The sequence below is a fragment of the Perissodus microlepis genome, chromosome 14, assembly GCF_051167445.1.
Source record: "Perissodus microlepis isolate ML-2025 ecotype Zambia chromosome 14, ASM5116744v1, whole genome shotgun sequence".
In the NCBI taxonomy this organism is placed as follows: domain Eukaryota; kingdom Metazoa; phylum Chordata; class Actinopteri; order Cichliformes; family Cichlidae; genus Perissodus; species Perissodus microlepis.
Window position 1 is genome coordinate 32,832,882 of NC_140474.1, and position 18,755 is coordinate 32,851,636.

The 18,755-nt window shown below is 38.8% G+C and overlaps 1 protein-coding gene across 3 annotated transcripts in view; it reads left to right on the forward strand.

The window, feature by feature from the left end:
- Nucleotides 1-18,521, forward strand: part of ecel1 (endothelin converting enzyme-like 1) — a 54,330-nt gene extending 35,809 nt beyond the window's left edge. For 2 of the 3 annotated variants that reach the window (XM_084950924.1, XM_084950925.1), the window contains exons 11-19: nucleotides 1,709-1,812; nucleotides 2,801-2,859; nucleotides 7,567-7,618; nucleotides 11,027-11,094; nucleotides 11,586-11,734; nucleotides 12,870-12,935; nucleotides 13,523-13,618; nucleotides 16,660-16,736; nucleotides 16,988-18,521. In XM_084950924.1, the coding sequence (XP_084807050.1) occupies nucleotides 1,709-1,812; nucleotides 2,801-2,859; nucleotides 7,567-7,618; nucleotides 11,027-11,094; nucleotides 11,586-11,734; nucleotides 12,870-12,935; nucleotides 13,523-13,618; nucleotides 16,660-16,736; nucleotides 16,988-17,087 (771 nt within the window). In that variant the 3' untranslated portion in view covers nucleotides 17,088-18,521. The remainder of the gene's footprint in view (nucleotides 1-1,708; nucleotides 1,813-2,800; nucleotides 2,860-7,566; nucleotides 7,619-11,026; nucleotides 11,095-11,585; nucleotides 11,735-12,869; nucleotides 12,936-13,522; nucleotides 13,619-16,659; nucleotides 16,737-16,987) is intronic. The other variant, XM_084950926.1, reaches the window with a different exon arrangement.
- Nucleotides 18,522-18,755: the final 234 nt, after the last annotated feature.

Consider the following 18,755-nt stretch of genomic DNA (forward strand, 5'->3'; position numbering starts at 1 on the left):
AAATTCAATAATGTAAAACATTTTTATTGACTGAGGTGTTATAGTGTTCGTAGAAAAGCTTGACCTGTTGCATAAAGCTATAGACAGGTGACAAAGGACACGAAGGAAACTGGCCCACAAAATGCTGCCATGTTGGTTCTTTAGAGCTAGAATTGACCATATTTGTGTGTGTATGTGTATGCAAGTTACAACCATAAACTGAATCACAAAAACAAATAAACAAATAGAATTTTAGTCACCGCAGTGAGAGTACTAATTAATCCCATTAAAATGTTACTAAAGTCTTCAACAGCTTAAAGTGGAGAGGTTTGGGTTTGCAACTGAATAGTTAAATTTGCATGGGACACTTCCTACATAATAATAATAATAATAACAATAATAATAAAATAAATAAATAAATAATGGATCTTATTCATAGGCACATTTCGGGACACTCAGCGACACTTTATAAGTAATGAAATACCAAAATACCAAAAACCAAAATGACAGCTAGAAAACACCTTAGAAATAAAAGTTGATACATCTCAGAATTGAATAGTCAATAATTCATTAAAAAATAGAATACGCAAACTTAAAATGATGTGTTTTAAGACTGGCTTTAAAGTTAAGGAGAGAATCAATATTGCAAATGTGAGTTCCAAAGACGAGAGGCCACTCGGCTGAAATCTGTTAGGCCCATGGAAGTCAGAAGGAGTCAGGTGGCATAATGAGAGGTTATATAACAGAGGGGGAGGATATCAGAAAACATAGAGGAGTGGTGATGATTAGGTCAGATCAGCGAGATACAGAAGTGCAAGATTATGGAAAAACGTGAAGGTAAGGCATGGAATCGCAGCATTAATTTCGGTATTTTATAGGTGAAGCTGTTGGAGGACAGAGGTAATAATGGTCTGTGGAATTGGTTCTGGTAATGACACAAGCAGCTGAACCAATGTTCATCCTGTTAAAGTATATGTAGAAGTTTGTGTGGCAAACTAGAGAGGATACAATTACAGTAATCAATACAAGATGTAACCAGCACATATACGAAAATAGCAGTACTGTTAGCTATAAGGGATGATACTTGATTAATATTATGCATGTGCTATTGAAAACAACACCTAAACTCTTGACTGATTGAAGAATTTGAACATTTTATTGTCAGTGCTCAGCCGGTCCTTCTCTGGATGCACAGCATCTGGACATTTATATGATTTTCAGATCTGTCTCATACTTTCTTGAGCTTGTTATCAGCTGCTAACTCACAAATTTTCCCCTTCTAACAGTACGTTTTGATTGCCACTGGTGAACAGCTGCACAGTCATATGATGACTGTGTTTGATAGACCCTGTATTTCATCATAGAAATAAAAGTGATCAGTGGCCATTTCCTCTAAAGAGACGAGATTTCAGCTTTCTTCTTCAGCTATTTGTCTAAAAAGGACTTAATAGACTAGTGGTTTACACATTCACCTAACACTGCCTGATTCAACCGTGGGAAGAGACACAAATTCTTTAGGGTTTGCATCAGAAAGGGCACCTGGCATTATAGTCAAACCTGTAGCACTGCCCACTGTGGAAACCCAAAAGTAGCTTTTGTGTCTTATGTCACAAATGGTAAAAGATGGAAGAATCTAATGGGCATGTTTCCAAAAATGTGATTTTATTATTGATTTATAATGTAATGAAAGTGTTCTCATTCTGACTCATTTCATATGTATGCTGTGCAGTTCGACGTGGACGAGAAGGCCTACTTCAAGAACATCCTCAACAGCATCAAGTTCAACATCAAGCTGTCTGTCAGGAAAATTCACGAAAAAGTGGACAAAACAGCGTGAGTGTCACAATTTCACTAGCACAGACACTGAGCTGCACCGGTTCACTGACAAGCACTGCGAGCAATTAAACAAGGCTCTCAGTGGATGCTGCAGTTCACCGACCGAAAGTGTGTTTCCGACATGGCAGACATCCTGTACATGTGTCCCCGTGAATCCCTTTCTAGTTGGACACATTTGTTGACGTGCCTGTAAATTAAAGCAACAGATACCAGTCGACGCACACAGCTGCAGAAAATCCATTTGATTTACTTATCTGCAGCAGCCAGGCAGGAGAAAAGTGCTGTGGGACATGCAACTCATTTTTCTAAAATACAGCCCTGTATGCCTGAATTGAATGCCTCTCTGCTATGACAACACATTACAGTCACATTAGTATTCCAAGGTGCTCAAAACAACTGTATCATTAGCCAACACTCAACGCCCTGAAGAGTTAAATCACACACTCCCTCCTCGCCTTATCATCCAAAAAGTGAACCTTTCATCACTCACTCGGTCTTGTCGCTGTGAAATAAAAAAGGAAGAAAGAAAGAAATACTACTTCTTTTCATTGTGTTTGTCTCCCCTCAATCTCTGTGCAGTCCACACACAGCCATCATTCTCTCACTCCTAGAACAAGGGCATCTCACACTTTGAGCGTTAGTCATTTGTGGGATTTCGTGACAATCGATTGGACTGGCTTTAAGTGGATTACCATAAAGGAACTGTCCGTGTTTTCATATGCAGAAAGGAGCTTTAGCCGTGGGACCCCACACACTGAATACTTCTCACCAGGGGGTTTAGAGAGAGAGACACACACACAGAGGTTTTTTTGGATTCTGTTCCAGATCTGGGTGTGTTTTCAGTGGTGATTTCAGTGTGTGTGTGTGTGTGTGTGTGTGTGTGTGTGTGTGGGTGTGTGTGTGTGTGTGTGTGTGTGAGAGAGAGAGAGAGAGAGGAATCCCTTCTGTAAAACCCTGTTTGTTTGACTGTTTTTTTTCTCCTCAGGTGGCTTCTCCCCCCACAGGCGCTTAATGCCTACTACCTCCCTAACAAGAACCAAATGGGTGAGTGTGTGCCTTAACAGTGTATGTGCTGATATTTCTGTATTCTCTGTCATCTGTTTCCTCACACACACACACACACAGACAAACGCAATCCTTCCTCCATTTCCATTCTGCACCACGACGTGGACTGCGCATTAGTTACACACAATTACACCATGTTGCCGTCTGTTTCCAACAAGCCAAATACGATGGCCACGAGAAGAAGGGAGGGGGGAAAAAATCCACCTCCTCATATCATATTCCCTCTCATCGCTCACTTTCTACTTCGATCTCCACCTCACATACCTAATACCCCCCTGGAGGAAAAACAAGCAGTAACACCTTCCCGAGTTTTAACAAATCTAGCCTTGCCGTGTCACCCCTCCCTCCCCCTCATTTTCTCCCAAGATTGGCCTGCTGCTGGCGTCTGCCTGCCTGCTGGATTAAATCTCTTGCAGAAAAATCAATGGCCCGCTCGCAAGCTGATGCTGGAGGACAGGAGGATTCAGACAAACACAGTCATCAGGACCTAGACAAATTCTTGATTTCTCTTTCTTATTGCTCCGCTTAATCCAGTCCGCCGTCAGCTCTTCCTCTTCTTCCCCAGTATTTCTTTTCATCCAGTTTGCTCTTCTATCAAAAATAACGTTGGCCTTTTTAATTGCACATGTGACTCTTTGGCTTCCTTTACGCCGCATGGAGTCAGATCAGCGGTTTAATTAAAAGTTCCTATTTAACACTCGTATATACGTGGTGTTCAAAGAAAGTTAAGCACCCTTTAAAATTGTAATTGCCATCCTAAGTGTATGCTAATGTTTCTCACAGATTGCATCAGATAAGATTGACATACGTAGGTGATGATGTAATATTGCATCAGCTGCTTCTTTGAGCCACATAAGCTCACAAAGAGTTGCAGTCATCGGCGGTGAACTTTTCATTTTGTTTTCCATTAACCACAGCAGTTTGGGGGCTTCTGACACCACTTCAGTTGTATTGACGTGGAAATGTTATGTTTAGCAAAACTGTTGTGTAAAGGTTGTAAAATTGATTAATTGCAAGATATATTTAAGAACACTGTTTATAGGGCCTGTTATTGAATTGAATAAGTCTTTTGTTTAAAGTACTATTTTGGTGCTAGTCAAAAACTTATAACATACTCTCCAGAAAGGTGGTGATAGTGTTCCACGCAATCAAGGTTGACTGACCATTGTTTCTTGGTTGAACGAAAAGTCCAAAGTGAAAGTTATGCTCATGTACCACCAGCACCTGCTTGACGTCTTTCTTAAACTTTTTGATGCAAGAATTGCACATCTTTTTAATGTTTGAACAAAATAAATCAAACAAATGTTATTGCTTAAGAAAAGATTCCACAGCCTACCAGTCTCTACTAGGTCATAAGGATGGCAGTTACTGGATGTAATCATGATAAATAAGATACCAAAAAATTATTCAAATAATGATGATAAACTACATGAAGACTGCTCTGTCTGCACACTGCTGAGAAAGGATATGCAGAGTTGTTTGAATCTGATCCTCATGCAGAAATGTGCCTAAAAACCTGAAAGTTCCATTCTCCCTGGTTTTAATTAAATATTATTATTGAAGAGCAGGGACTAATCCAACCACCAGCTGAAGAGTTTCAGGACGGACCCAAAGTTTTGGCACAGTTTTGGCTCATCCACCCATCTCAATGACACATTCTTTAAATCCAAATAAATAAATGTTCCAACTATAACAAATCCCACAGCCAACATAAGTTTTTCAGCATTAAATTTAGCATTCAACTTCATAATGCAAACCTTAGCATTTGTAGGACTTGTTTAAATATTCTCCAAAAGTCTGTGCTGTGAAAGAGGAACAATACACATCCAATAAGGCCAGCCACAAAAAATATTAATGTCCCCAGCTTTCAGTCTCAAAACTCACACTTTGCCTCTTCGTTAAATGCTGACAGTGGCCTTTTCACACTAAAAGAGATTCTGGTTCTGGTGTAGAGCGTTAGTAAATCTGGCCCGTGAACTTTTTTTTCAGTTGACTTCTTTAAATATTTGTAGGGAATGCAAAGGGAGCCACCCATGCAGCCAAGACACATGCAGCCAATCAAGATATTTTTAAAGTGAGCCAATAGATTAGCAGCATTTAAGAGTGTTAGCCAAATTATAGAATTGAACACAAGCTGTGGAGCTCCACAAATCACTTTGATGTAGTTTTGCTTTTCCTCTCACAGATTTGTACTGTAAAAAATCCAATCTCTGGCAAAATGCAGCAATTAAACTTTGTAAGTGTGTAAAATTAATGTCTGGCTCTTAAACTACTATTTATTAATGTTGACTTTAATAAATAGCAAGCAATACATGGTATACAGAAACCTTTAAACATGTGACACAGTTATTATGTTCAATACGCAGATAGGTCGGGCTCTCATGGTAAATAATGTTTTGTGTTATTCTGCTCATAGTACAAGTCAACTGTAACACAGATTTCAGGTTTACACAGTGGAGTAGTTTATAATAACGCAGCCCACCTCGGGAGGAATCCTGCACTCATCCTGAGCTGTCAGATAGATTTGTAGCTCTGACGTTAACTCTGTGAAAAGCTGTAGAATTCCAGACCAGTGAGTGTGTAAGGGAGAGAGATGGCATCAAAGTTAAAGAAAGAGCAGGAAACTATAGGAAACTATCCTCCAGGAAAAAATGAGAAAGAGAGAGAAGACAGTGCCAGGGAGGAGAGAGGTGTAAGCAGTATGTAACTGATGAAGATGGTAAATTGGATTACTTCATGTTCTAAACTAAGTCTGTAATTAAACAAATAGCGCTAAACCTGTGGCTGTGATATATTAACATCTGCAGACTACTTGTTTATCTAGGAGAGACAGTTGTCTTTATGCACAAAATAACAATATTGTTGTCGAGAGTAATACTAAAAATAAAATGTTTTGGAATCCAGGGTTCCTGCTGCTTTGTGGGGATTTTGAACAATAAAATTGAGAAAGATATTGTTTATTAGGTGGGCAAACCTAACCTTAAAGTAACCTTGTTAACAAAACAACTTTCATTAATAGGTTTATATTTAGAAAGGGATCTATTTTTAGCTTATCCTTCTAAAGGACCAATAGCTTATGGTGATTGTGCACCCATCAATAGTTCACAAGAATCGTTACTCCTCCTACAGTATTGGTCAGATTTGCACACAGTGATCACCTGGTCATCACCCAAATTGTCCTCAATGCCAGGGACATATTTTCTCTTCTACAGGTGCTTTTTCATTTTCACAAGAATCAATACTCTTCATACAGTATTGGTCAGATTTTTGTAAAGTGAGATGAAGTAGTCCTGGATATGATTGTTTGCGAGCCTTTGACCACTCAGTGGATTAACGCTCTCTCCAGCCAATGACAACAACGCTTTTCACTTTCTTTTTGTACTTTCAGGACCTTTAGAGAACACAGACAACATGAAGCTTAACATCCTGTAAACAGCCTGTCAAAGACAATCTGATACATCAAGATTTAAGGCTAGATTAAATTCAAAGATTGACAGCTCCAAAGGGCGCCAGGAGCTGCCATTTGAAATCTCTTTTGGACTTCAAGAGATGACAGTGTTTTTAACAAACTGAATGTTTTTTGAAGAGTGTATGAAAATGTGGAAAAGTTCAAGAGATTAGAGACTTTGGTGAATCCAGCTTATTTTCTGGTAGAGGCAACAACTTGCTTCTAATGAGACTGGTTTCTACATTGCTTCTGCGGGTTTGCTCAGATTTTACAGCTGTGGTCAGATGTTTACATGCATTCATCACAGGCACAAATATCCTGTGTCCTCTGTGGATTAGAGAAAATCCTAAATAAATGCAAACTTGTGCATCCAAATCTTGTTTTTTGAAGCCATCTGTGTTCTACAGTTAATAATGATTTTATGCAAACTTATTATCACAGCTGTACATTTGGGCAAACAGAGGTAGTTTCTGTAACTGTCCTCTGCAGCAACTGTATTATTAGGTTCTAGATCAGGGCTGTCAAACTCACTTTACATCGTGAGCAACATCTACCTCACTTTGATCTTTAACGGGGCAGATCGGTGAAATTTCCCTTTCTGTCAGCGTAAAGAAGTTTAACCACACACTTGGGCCCTGGGATATTTTAATGTAAGAACAAGAAAAAGGCACAAGTCTTTGGGTTTAAATTGTAGAAATAGAGGTGTAAAATTACAAAAAAATCAGATAATTATTGAACACAGTAATTGTTATTGAATTACAATAATAATTTTTTAATTCACAGAAAATATCTTGTTTGTTTTGTTTTATTTTCTTTACTGTCGACACATTGTTAAAAATAGAAATTTCAATAGCAAATTGTGAAAAAAGGAACTTTCAATTGTTCATTTTTTACTCAGTTACTTTAGTGTTGTATGAATGTTCACGGAGGACAAATCAGTATGAAAAGTTGTAAAACTTATGGACATGTATGACTGTCGAGGAAGCTGTTGAGGGTGGCAAATTAGAGTTTCTGCTGTTCTAGATAGTTGTGTGTATTGACATATTTATATTAATACCCTGGGCATGGCAGGTATAAAGGTTCAGTGTTTTCCATTTCCTTCAAACAGTTTTTCTTTCTAAACCAGTCTCAATTCTATCAAGTGGCTAATTAGCACATTTTAGGGTTTAGCTTTTGGTTTTAGCATATCAGAATTTTAAATGACTGCCTTCGTGTTGCTTTTTTTTTATCTCTTACAGTCTTTCCTGCTGGAATCCTTCAACCCACTCTTTACAACCCAGAGTTTCCACAGTAAGTAGCTCTCTTATGCTTTCTGCCTTTTCCCTGCTGCTGTCTGCAGGGAGCCAACAACATCCCCACGGCCACAACAAGGTCATTGAAGCCTGCGTTACTCTGGGAAGCCTCTGCTTCCCCTCCAGTCCCACCACACCTGATTAAACCAATTTAACTACCCACCAAGAGCTCAATTACTGAACAAGGTCCCGCTAATGGAACAGGTGTCATTTAGAGGTCACCTAAATTTGAGCCCATTGAGTAATATGATGGTGCATGAAAGCAGACAGCCTCCCTGTCTCTCTCTATAAGTCCTTTTTTCTCAGTTGTTTTTAAAATTATGAAGTTGCATTTTTCTTAAACGATCAGGCAGTTTTGTATGTTTTAGACAGTTAAAAATTAATACTGTATATTTAATGATTTTCGGCTTTTCAAATGTATCTTGCTGCAGATAGTTTATCAGAACATACCAAGAGTTCATGGAATACCTCACTTCCTTTCGAGCCACCACTTTTTTTCTACTCTACTGTAGGATAATCTATTTAAAGCTTTAGTCACACAGATGTTAACAGATCGTTCGAAACATAATGAGTTGTTATGACCAGAAGGTAAAGCAGGTTTTCGTGATTTATAGCAGAAATGTTAAGCTTTATTTCCCGTGTACCCTTATACTGTGACACATACTTTTGACCATGCAGGGAATCAAGAAAATCCAAAATAAATTCAGATTTGGTTTTGAAGTTTTATTTTTTGAAGTCACTAAATATGTGTGCTGCATAATCATTCCACCTCCACCAAAGAGATCAAAGAAATCATTAACATCCCCAAATTACATTGATGTCCATGATGAATTTAAACATGTGACCACAACTGTTCTGACCACAACTCTGCGCGTATTAAACATGGCCAAAGTATGAAAAAGTAATGTGTGTTCATGCGTCATACTGCTCTAAACAGTAAGTTTTCACCCTTTCTTCTATTCTTGGCTCTGTATGATGTCAGACAAAGCAGCTATCATTGACTGTGGTCAGACACACAACTCCTTCTATGAGCATTTAAGCCCCAGCCACCTCCTGGTCTTGTCTTTTGTTCAGCCAATCAGAAGAAAATCTATTTTAAAGTTGGAGACACTACAATAGCTTATTACAGTCAGTGGATGGTGTAAAGGCCTGTGGCGGTTTTGAGACAAACAGGAATTACTTTGAACTGCTATTTTAAGCTATTTTACAGTCCAAGAATAAAAGCTGAAATGAACATAACAGAATCTAAGTTTGATTTGTTTGGATTAACTAACCAATTAGAAAAAGTTTTGGAATTAAAGAAATATAATTGTTCACGGTGGTGGCAAAGCAGTCAAAAGTAAGCTTTAACTCTCCACAAGTAGTTTTTCATACAGTACTCATGTGAATTAGAACTAAACTATTGCCTGGAAGGAGGGAAATCAATCCAGAGAGTTTCAGTGTGGTCATAAAGAAAGCATTGCAGTGCGGCACTGAGGCAAGAGTGGGTAAACAGCTATTTTTCCACTCAACACTCAACTCTCTTTGTTAACCAAAGCAGCAACTCACTGCCGCCAGTACTGAGCAGTATTCCGAGCAGATACATACAATATAGTCCAAGTAGCTACACCTGCTGCATTCATACAGCTCCTCTGAATAAACACACACACATACAAACACACACACACTCACAAATATGGGCTAATTGGACCTAACGGTTGGTGTGCCCAACATTAGCTAACATTTCTATGTCTTCATTAGGGGTGATCACTACTACTTCCACTACCTGCTCCCATGCATGCTAATCAATATTAATTAATGATTGTAGGAGAGCGAGCGTGTGAGTGTGTGTGCACCTGTCCCTGTGAAGTTATTACTGCAGTAGCCCTAACCTCCCATAAACTCTCCCTATTTCTCTCACACACACACTTACACACACACATACACCGCTCTCCACTATCACGTCAAGTATAATGAAGCTTCAATCAGCCAGTTAGTTTAGCGAGGGAGTTGAGCCCAGTGTGAGGCAGCGTATCGACTAGCTGTCAGAAAGTCATTTTCAGATGTAGCCATGTGAATAGCCCCGAGTCTGCCCTCTCATCGCTCTCCATTTCTGCATGTGCTGCAAAGACACCACACCCCAGCCAAGGGTGAGGGTGAAGGAGAGGTGAAGTGACCTGCTGCCTTCTGGGAGCAGGGGGCGACAAGAGAGAAATGTAGCTGTGGGCGCTGAATTTGCTGAATTTGCGCTGAATTTGTAAAAATGATGATTTACGTTCACAGTGCAGCTAAAGGTCCCAGCGCTTATTGTTTCCTCACGTCAAGCTAAAATTTGATGTTTTCTAATCAATTTGAGCAAGGCAAATGTGATAGATTGCAATCTGAACCAAATTAGATCTCAAGTGCATCTGTTTTTCTTTTTTTACCTAGCTTGGCTGAGCAGATTTCCTAATGAGGACAACGGGACAAGGGAACAGAGAGAAAGGGCTAAATAGCTGACTTTAATGAGACTTTAAATCAATCAAAAGGCACAAAGCCTTGTTCTAAAGTCGCGGGAATGTACGTACTGTCCAGACTTTGGACATCTGTAATACCAAGTTCAAACTAGAACATTTTCACCTGGACAGATTTCCAGTTGCACGGAGTTCCATGGGTTGTAAATAAATGGATTCAGTGGCACAACCCAGCCTTGGTGCCTGTAGTCTAGAAAAGTTTCTCTAGTGACTGAGCTAAGCGGGAACATGGGGTCAGGGCCAGTGCGCAGTGGACTGCACAACCCAACTGTGTCAAATTCCTTTTCTTTGTCAATGTTTTTCCCTTACCTTAACCTGACCCAAACCACAGCTTCAATCAAAAACAAATAAGAAATAATAACTTAAGGACTAAGTAATGCAGCTTAGCATAAAGACTAAGGTGAAAGGAAAATTGCTTACTTGGCTCAGTCCAAATGACACAAAATGGTTATAGCGTAACAGTAACACTAGTACTTGACCATTAACATATCCAGTCCAAACAACAATCACCAGCCAGGCTTACCCCCCCCCCCAAGATTTCGCTTCCAGTAGCTTCACACTAAGCTAGGTTTTTCAGGTTTACCACTTATTTAAAAAACAGATATAAAACTACCATCTTCAGCCAAAGCAGTATACTTTCCAAAAGACCCACCAACTTTGGTGAGCACTGTTCTCACAATTCAGTTGGAGAACAATAGTGACTACAAAAACAGTGGATGAAGTCAGCAAATCTTAAGTTTGCTACCATTTATTGTTTTTATGTATTTATTGTAACTGTTTGGATTGTATTCAGTTGCAAACAGTCCTATAAAGAATGTTTATACATATACCGTGTACAGTGTAATATCCAGGGAGCTGTCAATATCAAGAAAGTTTGAGTTTGTGTAAGGTTCATCTTTCTCCTTCCAACTCAGGTCTCTGAATTATGGAGGAATAGGAGCAATTATCGGTCATGAGCTGACACATGGATATGATGACTGGGGTAAGAATCACAAACCTTTCACCCATTACCCACTGCAATAAGATCTGAACATCTATAGTTTTTTTCCCCATTTGTGTTACCATCATTGCATTGATAAGTTCAGTTTTACTGAAAAAGGTTCTGTGATTTATTTTTATATATATAATTTATTACATTTCTATTGGGCAGATGTGCAGCAAAGACTATTTTGAGGCACAATCTTTAACTTTGGTTTCCAGTCAAATGCGCTGCCCTGTGAGATCCACAGAAAAAAAAGCAAAGCTCCTCTTCCAGATTGTCCACCATCAATTGTAAAAGTACAAATGTAATTTGGCAGGACCGTTTGTTCTGTTGGCTCATGAACAGGATACATCAACCACTATCAACTCCACATCTTTCAGTGTTTTGCCACTAATGGCTTGGGCATGCTGGGCAGATCTTTGGACTGTGAAGGAAAGTTGCAGGTTGTGTTGTCTTCATGCTAACACTCGCCCTTTTGCCCCTCATCTTAGTGATGCAATGGTTCATGTCCCTAGGGGGCCAGTACGACCGCCATGGTAACCTCAAACAGTGGTGGACCGAAGAGTCCTACAAAAAGTTCCAGAAGAAGGCCGAATGTATTGTCAAGCTCTACGATAACTTCACTGTTTATAGTCAGAGGGTGGGCTTTCACACACACACTTTTCAAGTCGCTACTTGTGCATACAATTTTTACAGTAGTACGACATATGTGTTTTTGATTTTAGGTTTATATAGAAAGTCAGTGTCCTTCTGTGATATGATGCACCTTGATTTGTTAACTCTGATCAATGCTACATTTGTTGTCTGAGCAGAGCTATGATTACTGTATCTAAAGAAGTGCTCTGCCAATTTTAGAGACAGTATGAATCTGTAACTGACCTAATTCAGGTCTAAGAAAATAATCTAGAGCCAGTGTATAAGGATTTACAAGTTTTGAATAAAAAAACATCACTAACTATTGAAATGGTAGCAAGACAGTTGACATAAGGTTAATGATATCTCAGGTGTCAAAAAGTCAAAAACTTGGTTTCTGCTACTTCATTTTTGACCATTTTATTTTTATTCCATGTCTCTCCAGCCTATCAGCTTTAAAGAATACGAACTTTAATGGTCTCGTAATATGTTACTAGCTATATAGCCTTGTGAAACACTTAATATTAATAGCACTTTATTTATGTACTTTTTTCAAATGTAAAGAATCAGACTGACATTTTGAAAACTGCATTTATCCATTTTAACACGAAGAGTTAGACACGAAGATTGATACCACTTTAACATCTGTAATTTAAATATGAAGTTTGGCCTAGCGGATGATTAGCTTACAGTATGTGGCTTAGTTCAAGCTAAGCAAAGGGAAAGAACTGGGTTCATGTGACTCTCCCCACATGTAAGCCACGTAGGAACCAAACAATTATAAAATAACCAAATTAGTGCTCTTTAGAGCTCCTGCATGGGTATTTTTTTTAGTTAGGGATAGCATGACGCTAGCTGCTACCCCACCTTTTTCCAGACATTTGGCTAAGCTTAGCTCAGTTTCCTGGGTTCCTGGAGCCTATAGATACATGCAAAGATATGACAGATAAGATTTATTTTTAATCTCAAGTGATGTAATTGGAACAAAAAATGTACTTCCTAAAAGCAAATATGTTTCTGTGAAATAGTACAAGCTGTAAAAACAAAAAAAAAAAAAAAACTGTATTTCTACAGCTGAATAACTGCATCCCTTATGTACGTGACATACTGTAAAGTGTTTTACGACTTACCTTTGTGTGTAGGTGAACGGCCGTCTGACACTGGGAGAAAACATAGCAGATATGGGAGGGCTGAAACTGTCATACTATGTAAGTTCTGACTGATACGATCATTCTTCAAATTTGGTCACTGTGTGGCTCCGAGAAATCTAGAAATTAGAATTCACTCTTTTAGTAGGCAACCCATGAGTCTCTGCTCTGTCTCAAAATCCGCCTCTCTTTATTCTTCATAACCACTGTGCTTTGTTTGCATTAAAATAAAGAGCAGAAGTGCCCCTGAATCACGATAAAAGATAAACAATTTGATTTGAATTCCTTTTTACTTGAATACTTGCATGTGTGTTTTCTCAGATAGTGGAAAATCCAGGGTGCGGCATAATTAATTTTCATTTTGAGCAACCCACATTGAAATAAGGAGTGTTTTGTGCACGCAGATACAAAAGTTAAAAGGAAGCACATGAAGGCTTTTAAAATAAGTAAATGGTGATACTGAATGCACCAGTAGGGTCATAATTCCTGTTAGTTGAGTCAGCTGGTTAGACTGATGGAAGTAAACATAATGACTGTTTTATTAGAGGTCCTGTTTGGTTTTGGTTCATATTTAAACTTCAAAATATATACTGTTTAAGACACAAGTTGAGCGGCTACCATCACACTCTCCTTCTCTCTCTGCCCAGGCATATCAGAAGTGGGTGAGGGAACATGGTCCAGAGAGACCCCTGCCTGGCCTCAAATACACCCATGAACAGCTGCTCTTTATTGCCTTTGCACAGGTACACCAAAATCCTCTCCACAGAATTCACACCAGCGTATTTCATTACATTTACATATTAAATCCTTCCGCTGCCTTCCTCAGCTGGAGCTGCAGATCACAGAGGGCAGGTAGGAGCTAATGCTTCTAACATTAGCTGATGGCAGCATTAACTTTTGGAGGGATCCAAAACAGCAAAGTGTTGACGACAGTACAGTGTCTCAGAGCACCATACCACCCATGTTCCTTGTAACTGTTATGACTCATTTTTGAAATTCATGGATTAATGTAACAGAGGCAAAATCTAGACACGCTTAATAACGCAACATGCAGTGTTTTAGGACATTTTTCAAAAACTCTTGCCACAGGGAAGTGATTTGAAAGTCGTGTTATGGGTTTAGATTTGTTTGAAATGTCGTGTGTGTGTGTGTGTGTGTGTGTGTGTGTGTGTGTGTGTGTGTGTGTGTGTGTGTGTGTGTCTGGAGTGAATAACAGGCATAATTTTTCGCCTGAGGCAATTCAACCACCTCAACCAAAATGAATGTGGTCAAGTTTTTGAATCTGCACAGCAAGCCAACAAACAAGCTTTTTCACTTATTAAAGAACTTGAAGAAAATATCAGGCTGCATATAATGTATTTTTAAGGGTTGCTTCTACTTTTTGGTAAACAAAATTACAAAAATATGTTTGTTTCACTCAAGGTGATGTCCGTAAAATGAGTTGCTTAAAAAATTGGATTTGTTTAATTTCATGTGTGTTTAAATAGGACATATAGACCTCACCTCTATACTATCCAGTATTGTCTGATCAGTTCAAATTTTGGCAAGGATTCATTTTATTACCAGTTCTTTGCCAGATATTGTTAATATTTGACATTACAATATGCTGCCAGATCTCTATAGTAGGTAAAGGAGGAATGTAGAACTTCAGTAACCTATTTCATTTAAAGTAAGTATTATAAAATTAACTTGAATTATTGAAAGTTGCTTAGCAGGGTAATGATTCCTCAAGAATCCCACAGGGCCAAATATTTAAAAACATTTCCATGACTATATATTCATTGTATACATTTACGTTTGTATGCATTGCAAAAACATGAAAATTTGTTAATTTGGGATTCTAAATTGCGATAGGTCTAGTGATGAGTGTTAATCTTTTGTCTGTTTAGCTGTGTTGTCTAACAAATGGACTGGCAAGTTGCTGAGGATAGACTAGAGGAAGAAGAGAAGTATTTATGCAGTCGAGCTGGAACTCACTTTAACCACAATGGATACAGCTGAGACATTTAATTTAGAGTTCATAACTTGACACGGATATGTCTTTCCTTTTTGTGAGCTCTGGGTAATTTTACCTCATCTGGGTATTTTAATAAAACTGTCTAAGATGCAATGCTCCCTCTAATTTTTCATGTGTCTGAGTGAACACACAAACTCCCTGAGCGGTCCCTTGGACCACTGTGAGCAACATTAGACGTGTGCACTGTGGTCACGCCAGCATCGAATCCATCCAAGTTACATCGTTTATTTAAATAATCAAATTACAGCATTTATGTTAGACTACTTTTAATTAACTGCTTTAGCCTACTTACAATGAAAATTTAAAAAAAAAATCCTGTTCATGACCTGTGTAGTATGTTAACACTATTGGAAGTAAAATTAACTTGAACTCCAAATTTGAAAACACAACTTTCTTTTTTTTTTCTTTTTTTTTTTATAAAGCTCTGACTTGTATTATGAGTATGAGTCTGTGGTCTGGGAGAGAGTCCTGTAACTCTGTCTGCAAAATACAGTATATAATGACCAATGTTGTGCAATTACTTATATAGTTACTTCTTCAAAAAAGTAACTGAGTTATGCTAACAACAAAGTATTTTGCAGCTGTTTACCTAAAAATGCAACCAAGGCGTTTTTGTTTTTTTTTAAATAAACATTTCAAACTATTTACAGAACAACCAGGTGTTCTGCATCAAATTTGATGCCACACAAATCATTTGTGTCACTCCAAAAATAATTTCTGTCCACTATGAGATAAAGGAGAACATCACAAGCCTGATTCCTGCAGGCTTGACAATAGGAGATGTATCACTCCTGTAACACCTGTAACATTCAGAAGTCGCCTCATTGTTCTGACACAAACAACAAAACTATTGACTACATTACACACTAACTACACAAGATTTGCACTAAACATCGCAAATCTCTCACATCTCAAAACACCGCCGTCACTCCTAAAACTTCCCCCTTTCCTAAACAACTAAATGCCATGTTGCCATATCATTTTTTGATTGGTCGACATGGTACTTTTTTCGACGAATAGGAAAGGGTGGGGTTTTTTGGTTTTGTTAACATAACTCTGGTTTTACGTATAAAGTCCACACTTTTTCCGTCAATTGTTCCGTCTGTCCTGCTCACATCTCCAATGGTTGTACACGCTGTCATTAACGTGGCTTCACTCCACATCAGCCACGCCACTTTGCTAGCTAAAACACCGGCACATAAGGACGCTGTCATAGCCTGTCAGCCCGTTAGCTGCGTATATACGAATGTGAATCGCATTATTGGCTGGACTATGGGATAAGGTGGTATCGTTCTAATCCCATATGGGAGCAGCCAGTCAATTAATGACTAACACTGCAAAACAGAATTGTTAAAGTATTAATTTTAATTTCAATTCAGGTTAGATTTTTTTTTGAGCACAATGCAAATTTTCTGTGCGCAGAGACCGTGCCAGCAGTGCGCAGTTGCGCGCGCGCGCAGCTTAGAGGGAACATTGCTGAGATGTGTTGAAGGGAATTATTCTCGTAAAACTGCTAACAGCTCCAATTAACTACAGGGAGCTCCAGCTGCTTTTTATAAGGGCTCCTGAAAAGCTCTTAAAACAAAAAGCACTGCACTTCCCTCTGAAACTTTTGTGGTAGAAGTATTTAGTATTTTTTTTAAAAAAAAGAAATAATAGGTAACTCAAAATAGTATTTAATGCAAGTCACTTCCTCAAATGGGAGAAAGACAATATATTCAGCGCAGGCTGTCCCACTTCAACTAAAGTGCAATGTTCTCTTTTCAGAATTGGTGTATGAAGAGAAGATCTCAGTCCATCTACTTGCAACTGCTAACTGACAAACATGCACCAGAGCACTACAGGTACTGTGAAACACACCTGGATGCTGGGGTGGTGGAGGGGCCACTGACATACCAGAGGGAGAGATGGGGAATGTTGGTGTGGGGAATGTGGGGAATGTGGGTACGATGCAGTGCAGCTCAACTTGCCAGTTTGAACTACCTCAGAATAGGCACAATGCGGCTGGTTACATTACCTTTCTTAAGCTTTTCTTCATTTTTTTTTTTATTCTCTGCATCACTACTAGAGCTTCCTGTGTTTCCTCCTTCTGTAGAGTAATCGGCAGCGTCTCTCAGTTTGATGAGTTTGCCCGTGTTTTCCACTGTCCGAAGAGTTCCCCGATGAATCCCACACACAAATGCTCCGTTTGGTGACCTCTCCATCTGGCATGGGATGACCTTCATGTTTAAAACTCCAATCCAAACACCCACTCCCCTCCTACATCACCAGATCCAAAAGGATGGTACAGCGTTCAGCCCTTTCATGACTATGAAAGACACAGGAAGGAAATGTATATTTTCAACATTATCATCATATATGTTGAGTTCTTATATTGATTGTCCATTAATAACTGTACTAATCGAACAAAGCATGGGTCACGTGACCATTTATTGTGTATGTGCGTGTGTGTGTGTGTGTGAGTGTGAGTATTATATGATTATGTATGTATACACTGTATCATTTGATTACATATATTTTTCTATGTTTACATTTATTTTCAAATCATCTATTTTTGTATTTAGCTCACACACAAAGATCCCCCAGTTATTAGATTTTTAATCAAGCAACATGTTTTCTTACTTGTTTCTCTCCGTTGTAGCATCAACTAGAAAAATTAATGCTCTGTGAAGATTAAAAATTCACAACTCATGTGATTTCAGTCCAGAATGTAAACTGACCGATTTACAAGAAAGCTGAGATGAGTAGCATTCTCGTGCCTGTCAGATCATCAGTGTTCTCTCTGTTTGGTATTGGATTTGTGTCATACTGCTGCACTCTTGTGGCTGCAGAGAGCAATGGTCAGTGTTCAATCGTCATGACTGTATCGTCTGGCATGCATTGGTCTCTTGTTATTGTGAGCGTTTGTACCCTTTTTTAAATTTGTTGATTTTTTTTCTTTTTAAAAAAAAACACAGAAAAAGAAGAAAGTAGACTCGTGTTTTTCTCAGGATGTGTAGCAAAGTGAAACGCCAAATGGATCTCTCTATTCAGCCTACATCTCAAAGAAGCCAGTATATCAATCAGTCAAACATCAGACAAAAGAAAAAAAGATTGAGTTCCCTCACCAGAATTGAAAGCACATGGAACAACATGAGCTCTTTCCTTTCTCCTGGAGAACTTCTGCTATTGGACACTTCACATTTCCCATGTTTCCTCATGAACTCTGAGCAATTTCACACAACCTGGGACTCATCATACATTCACAGTAACTGAATGTATGATGAGTACATATAACGCAAGCCAACATTCTGTACATTAAAGTGCAGCAATGATAGATGGAGAATCGTGCGTTTGTACAGTGTTACTTTAAAAAAACAACAAAAAAACTTTTTGTATAAGGAATCTGTTGGTACAAAAAATTGAGACTTTTTGTACAGTAGAGGATTAAATAAGATGTTATGGGTGTACAGTTTGTTTTGAAGAGAGTGCATGTTTCCATACTGATCGACATTCTAGCTCTGATCTATAAACATGGAGGACATCGCGCGCACACTTCTGACTCTACAGCTGCTAGTTCACACGTGGCTGCTGTTTCTTCCTCTCTGTTGGTTGCTGTTTAATGTCTGAATAAACACAAAGGATCAGTGTGAGGCTGTCTGTGTGGGTCTGTGTGTGTGTGAGAGAGAAATATTACTCCTCTGTGTGTCAGGCTTTAGCACTGTGAGTGTGTTACCTTGCGGGCTTGTGTCCTCCTAAGATGAGAGCCAGCTCGCTTGGCCTCCCAGCACTGGCTAGTAGAAGTCCACCTCTGCCACTCTGCCTGCTGTTTGATTAGAACCTGCACAGCCTGGCTGGATTTATGGAAGCATGTGCACAGCAGA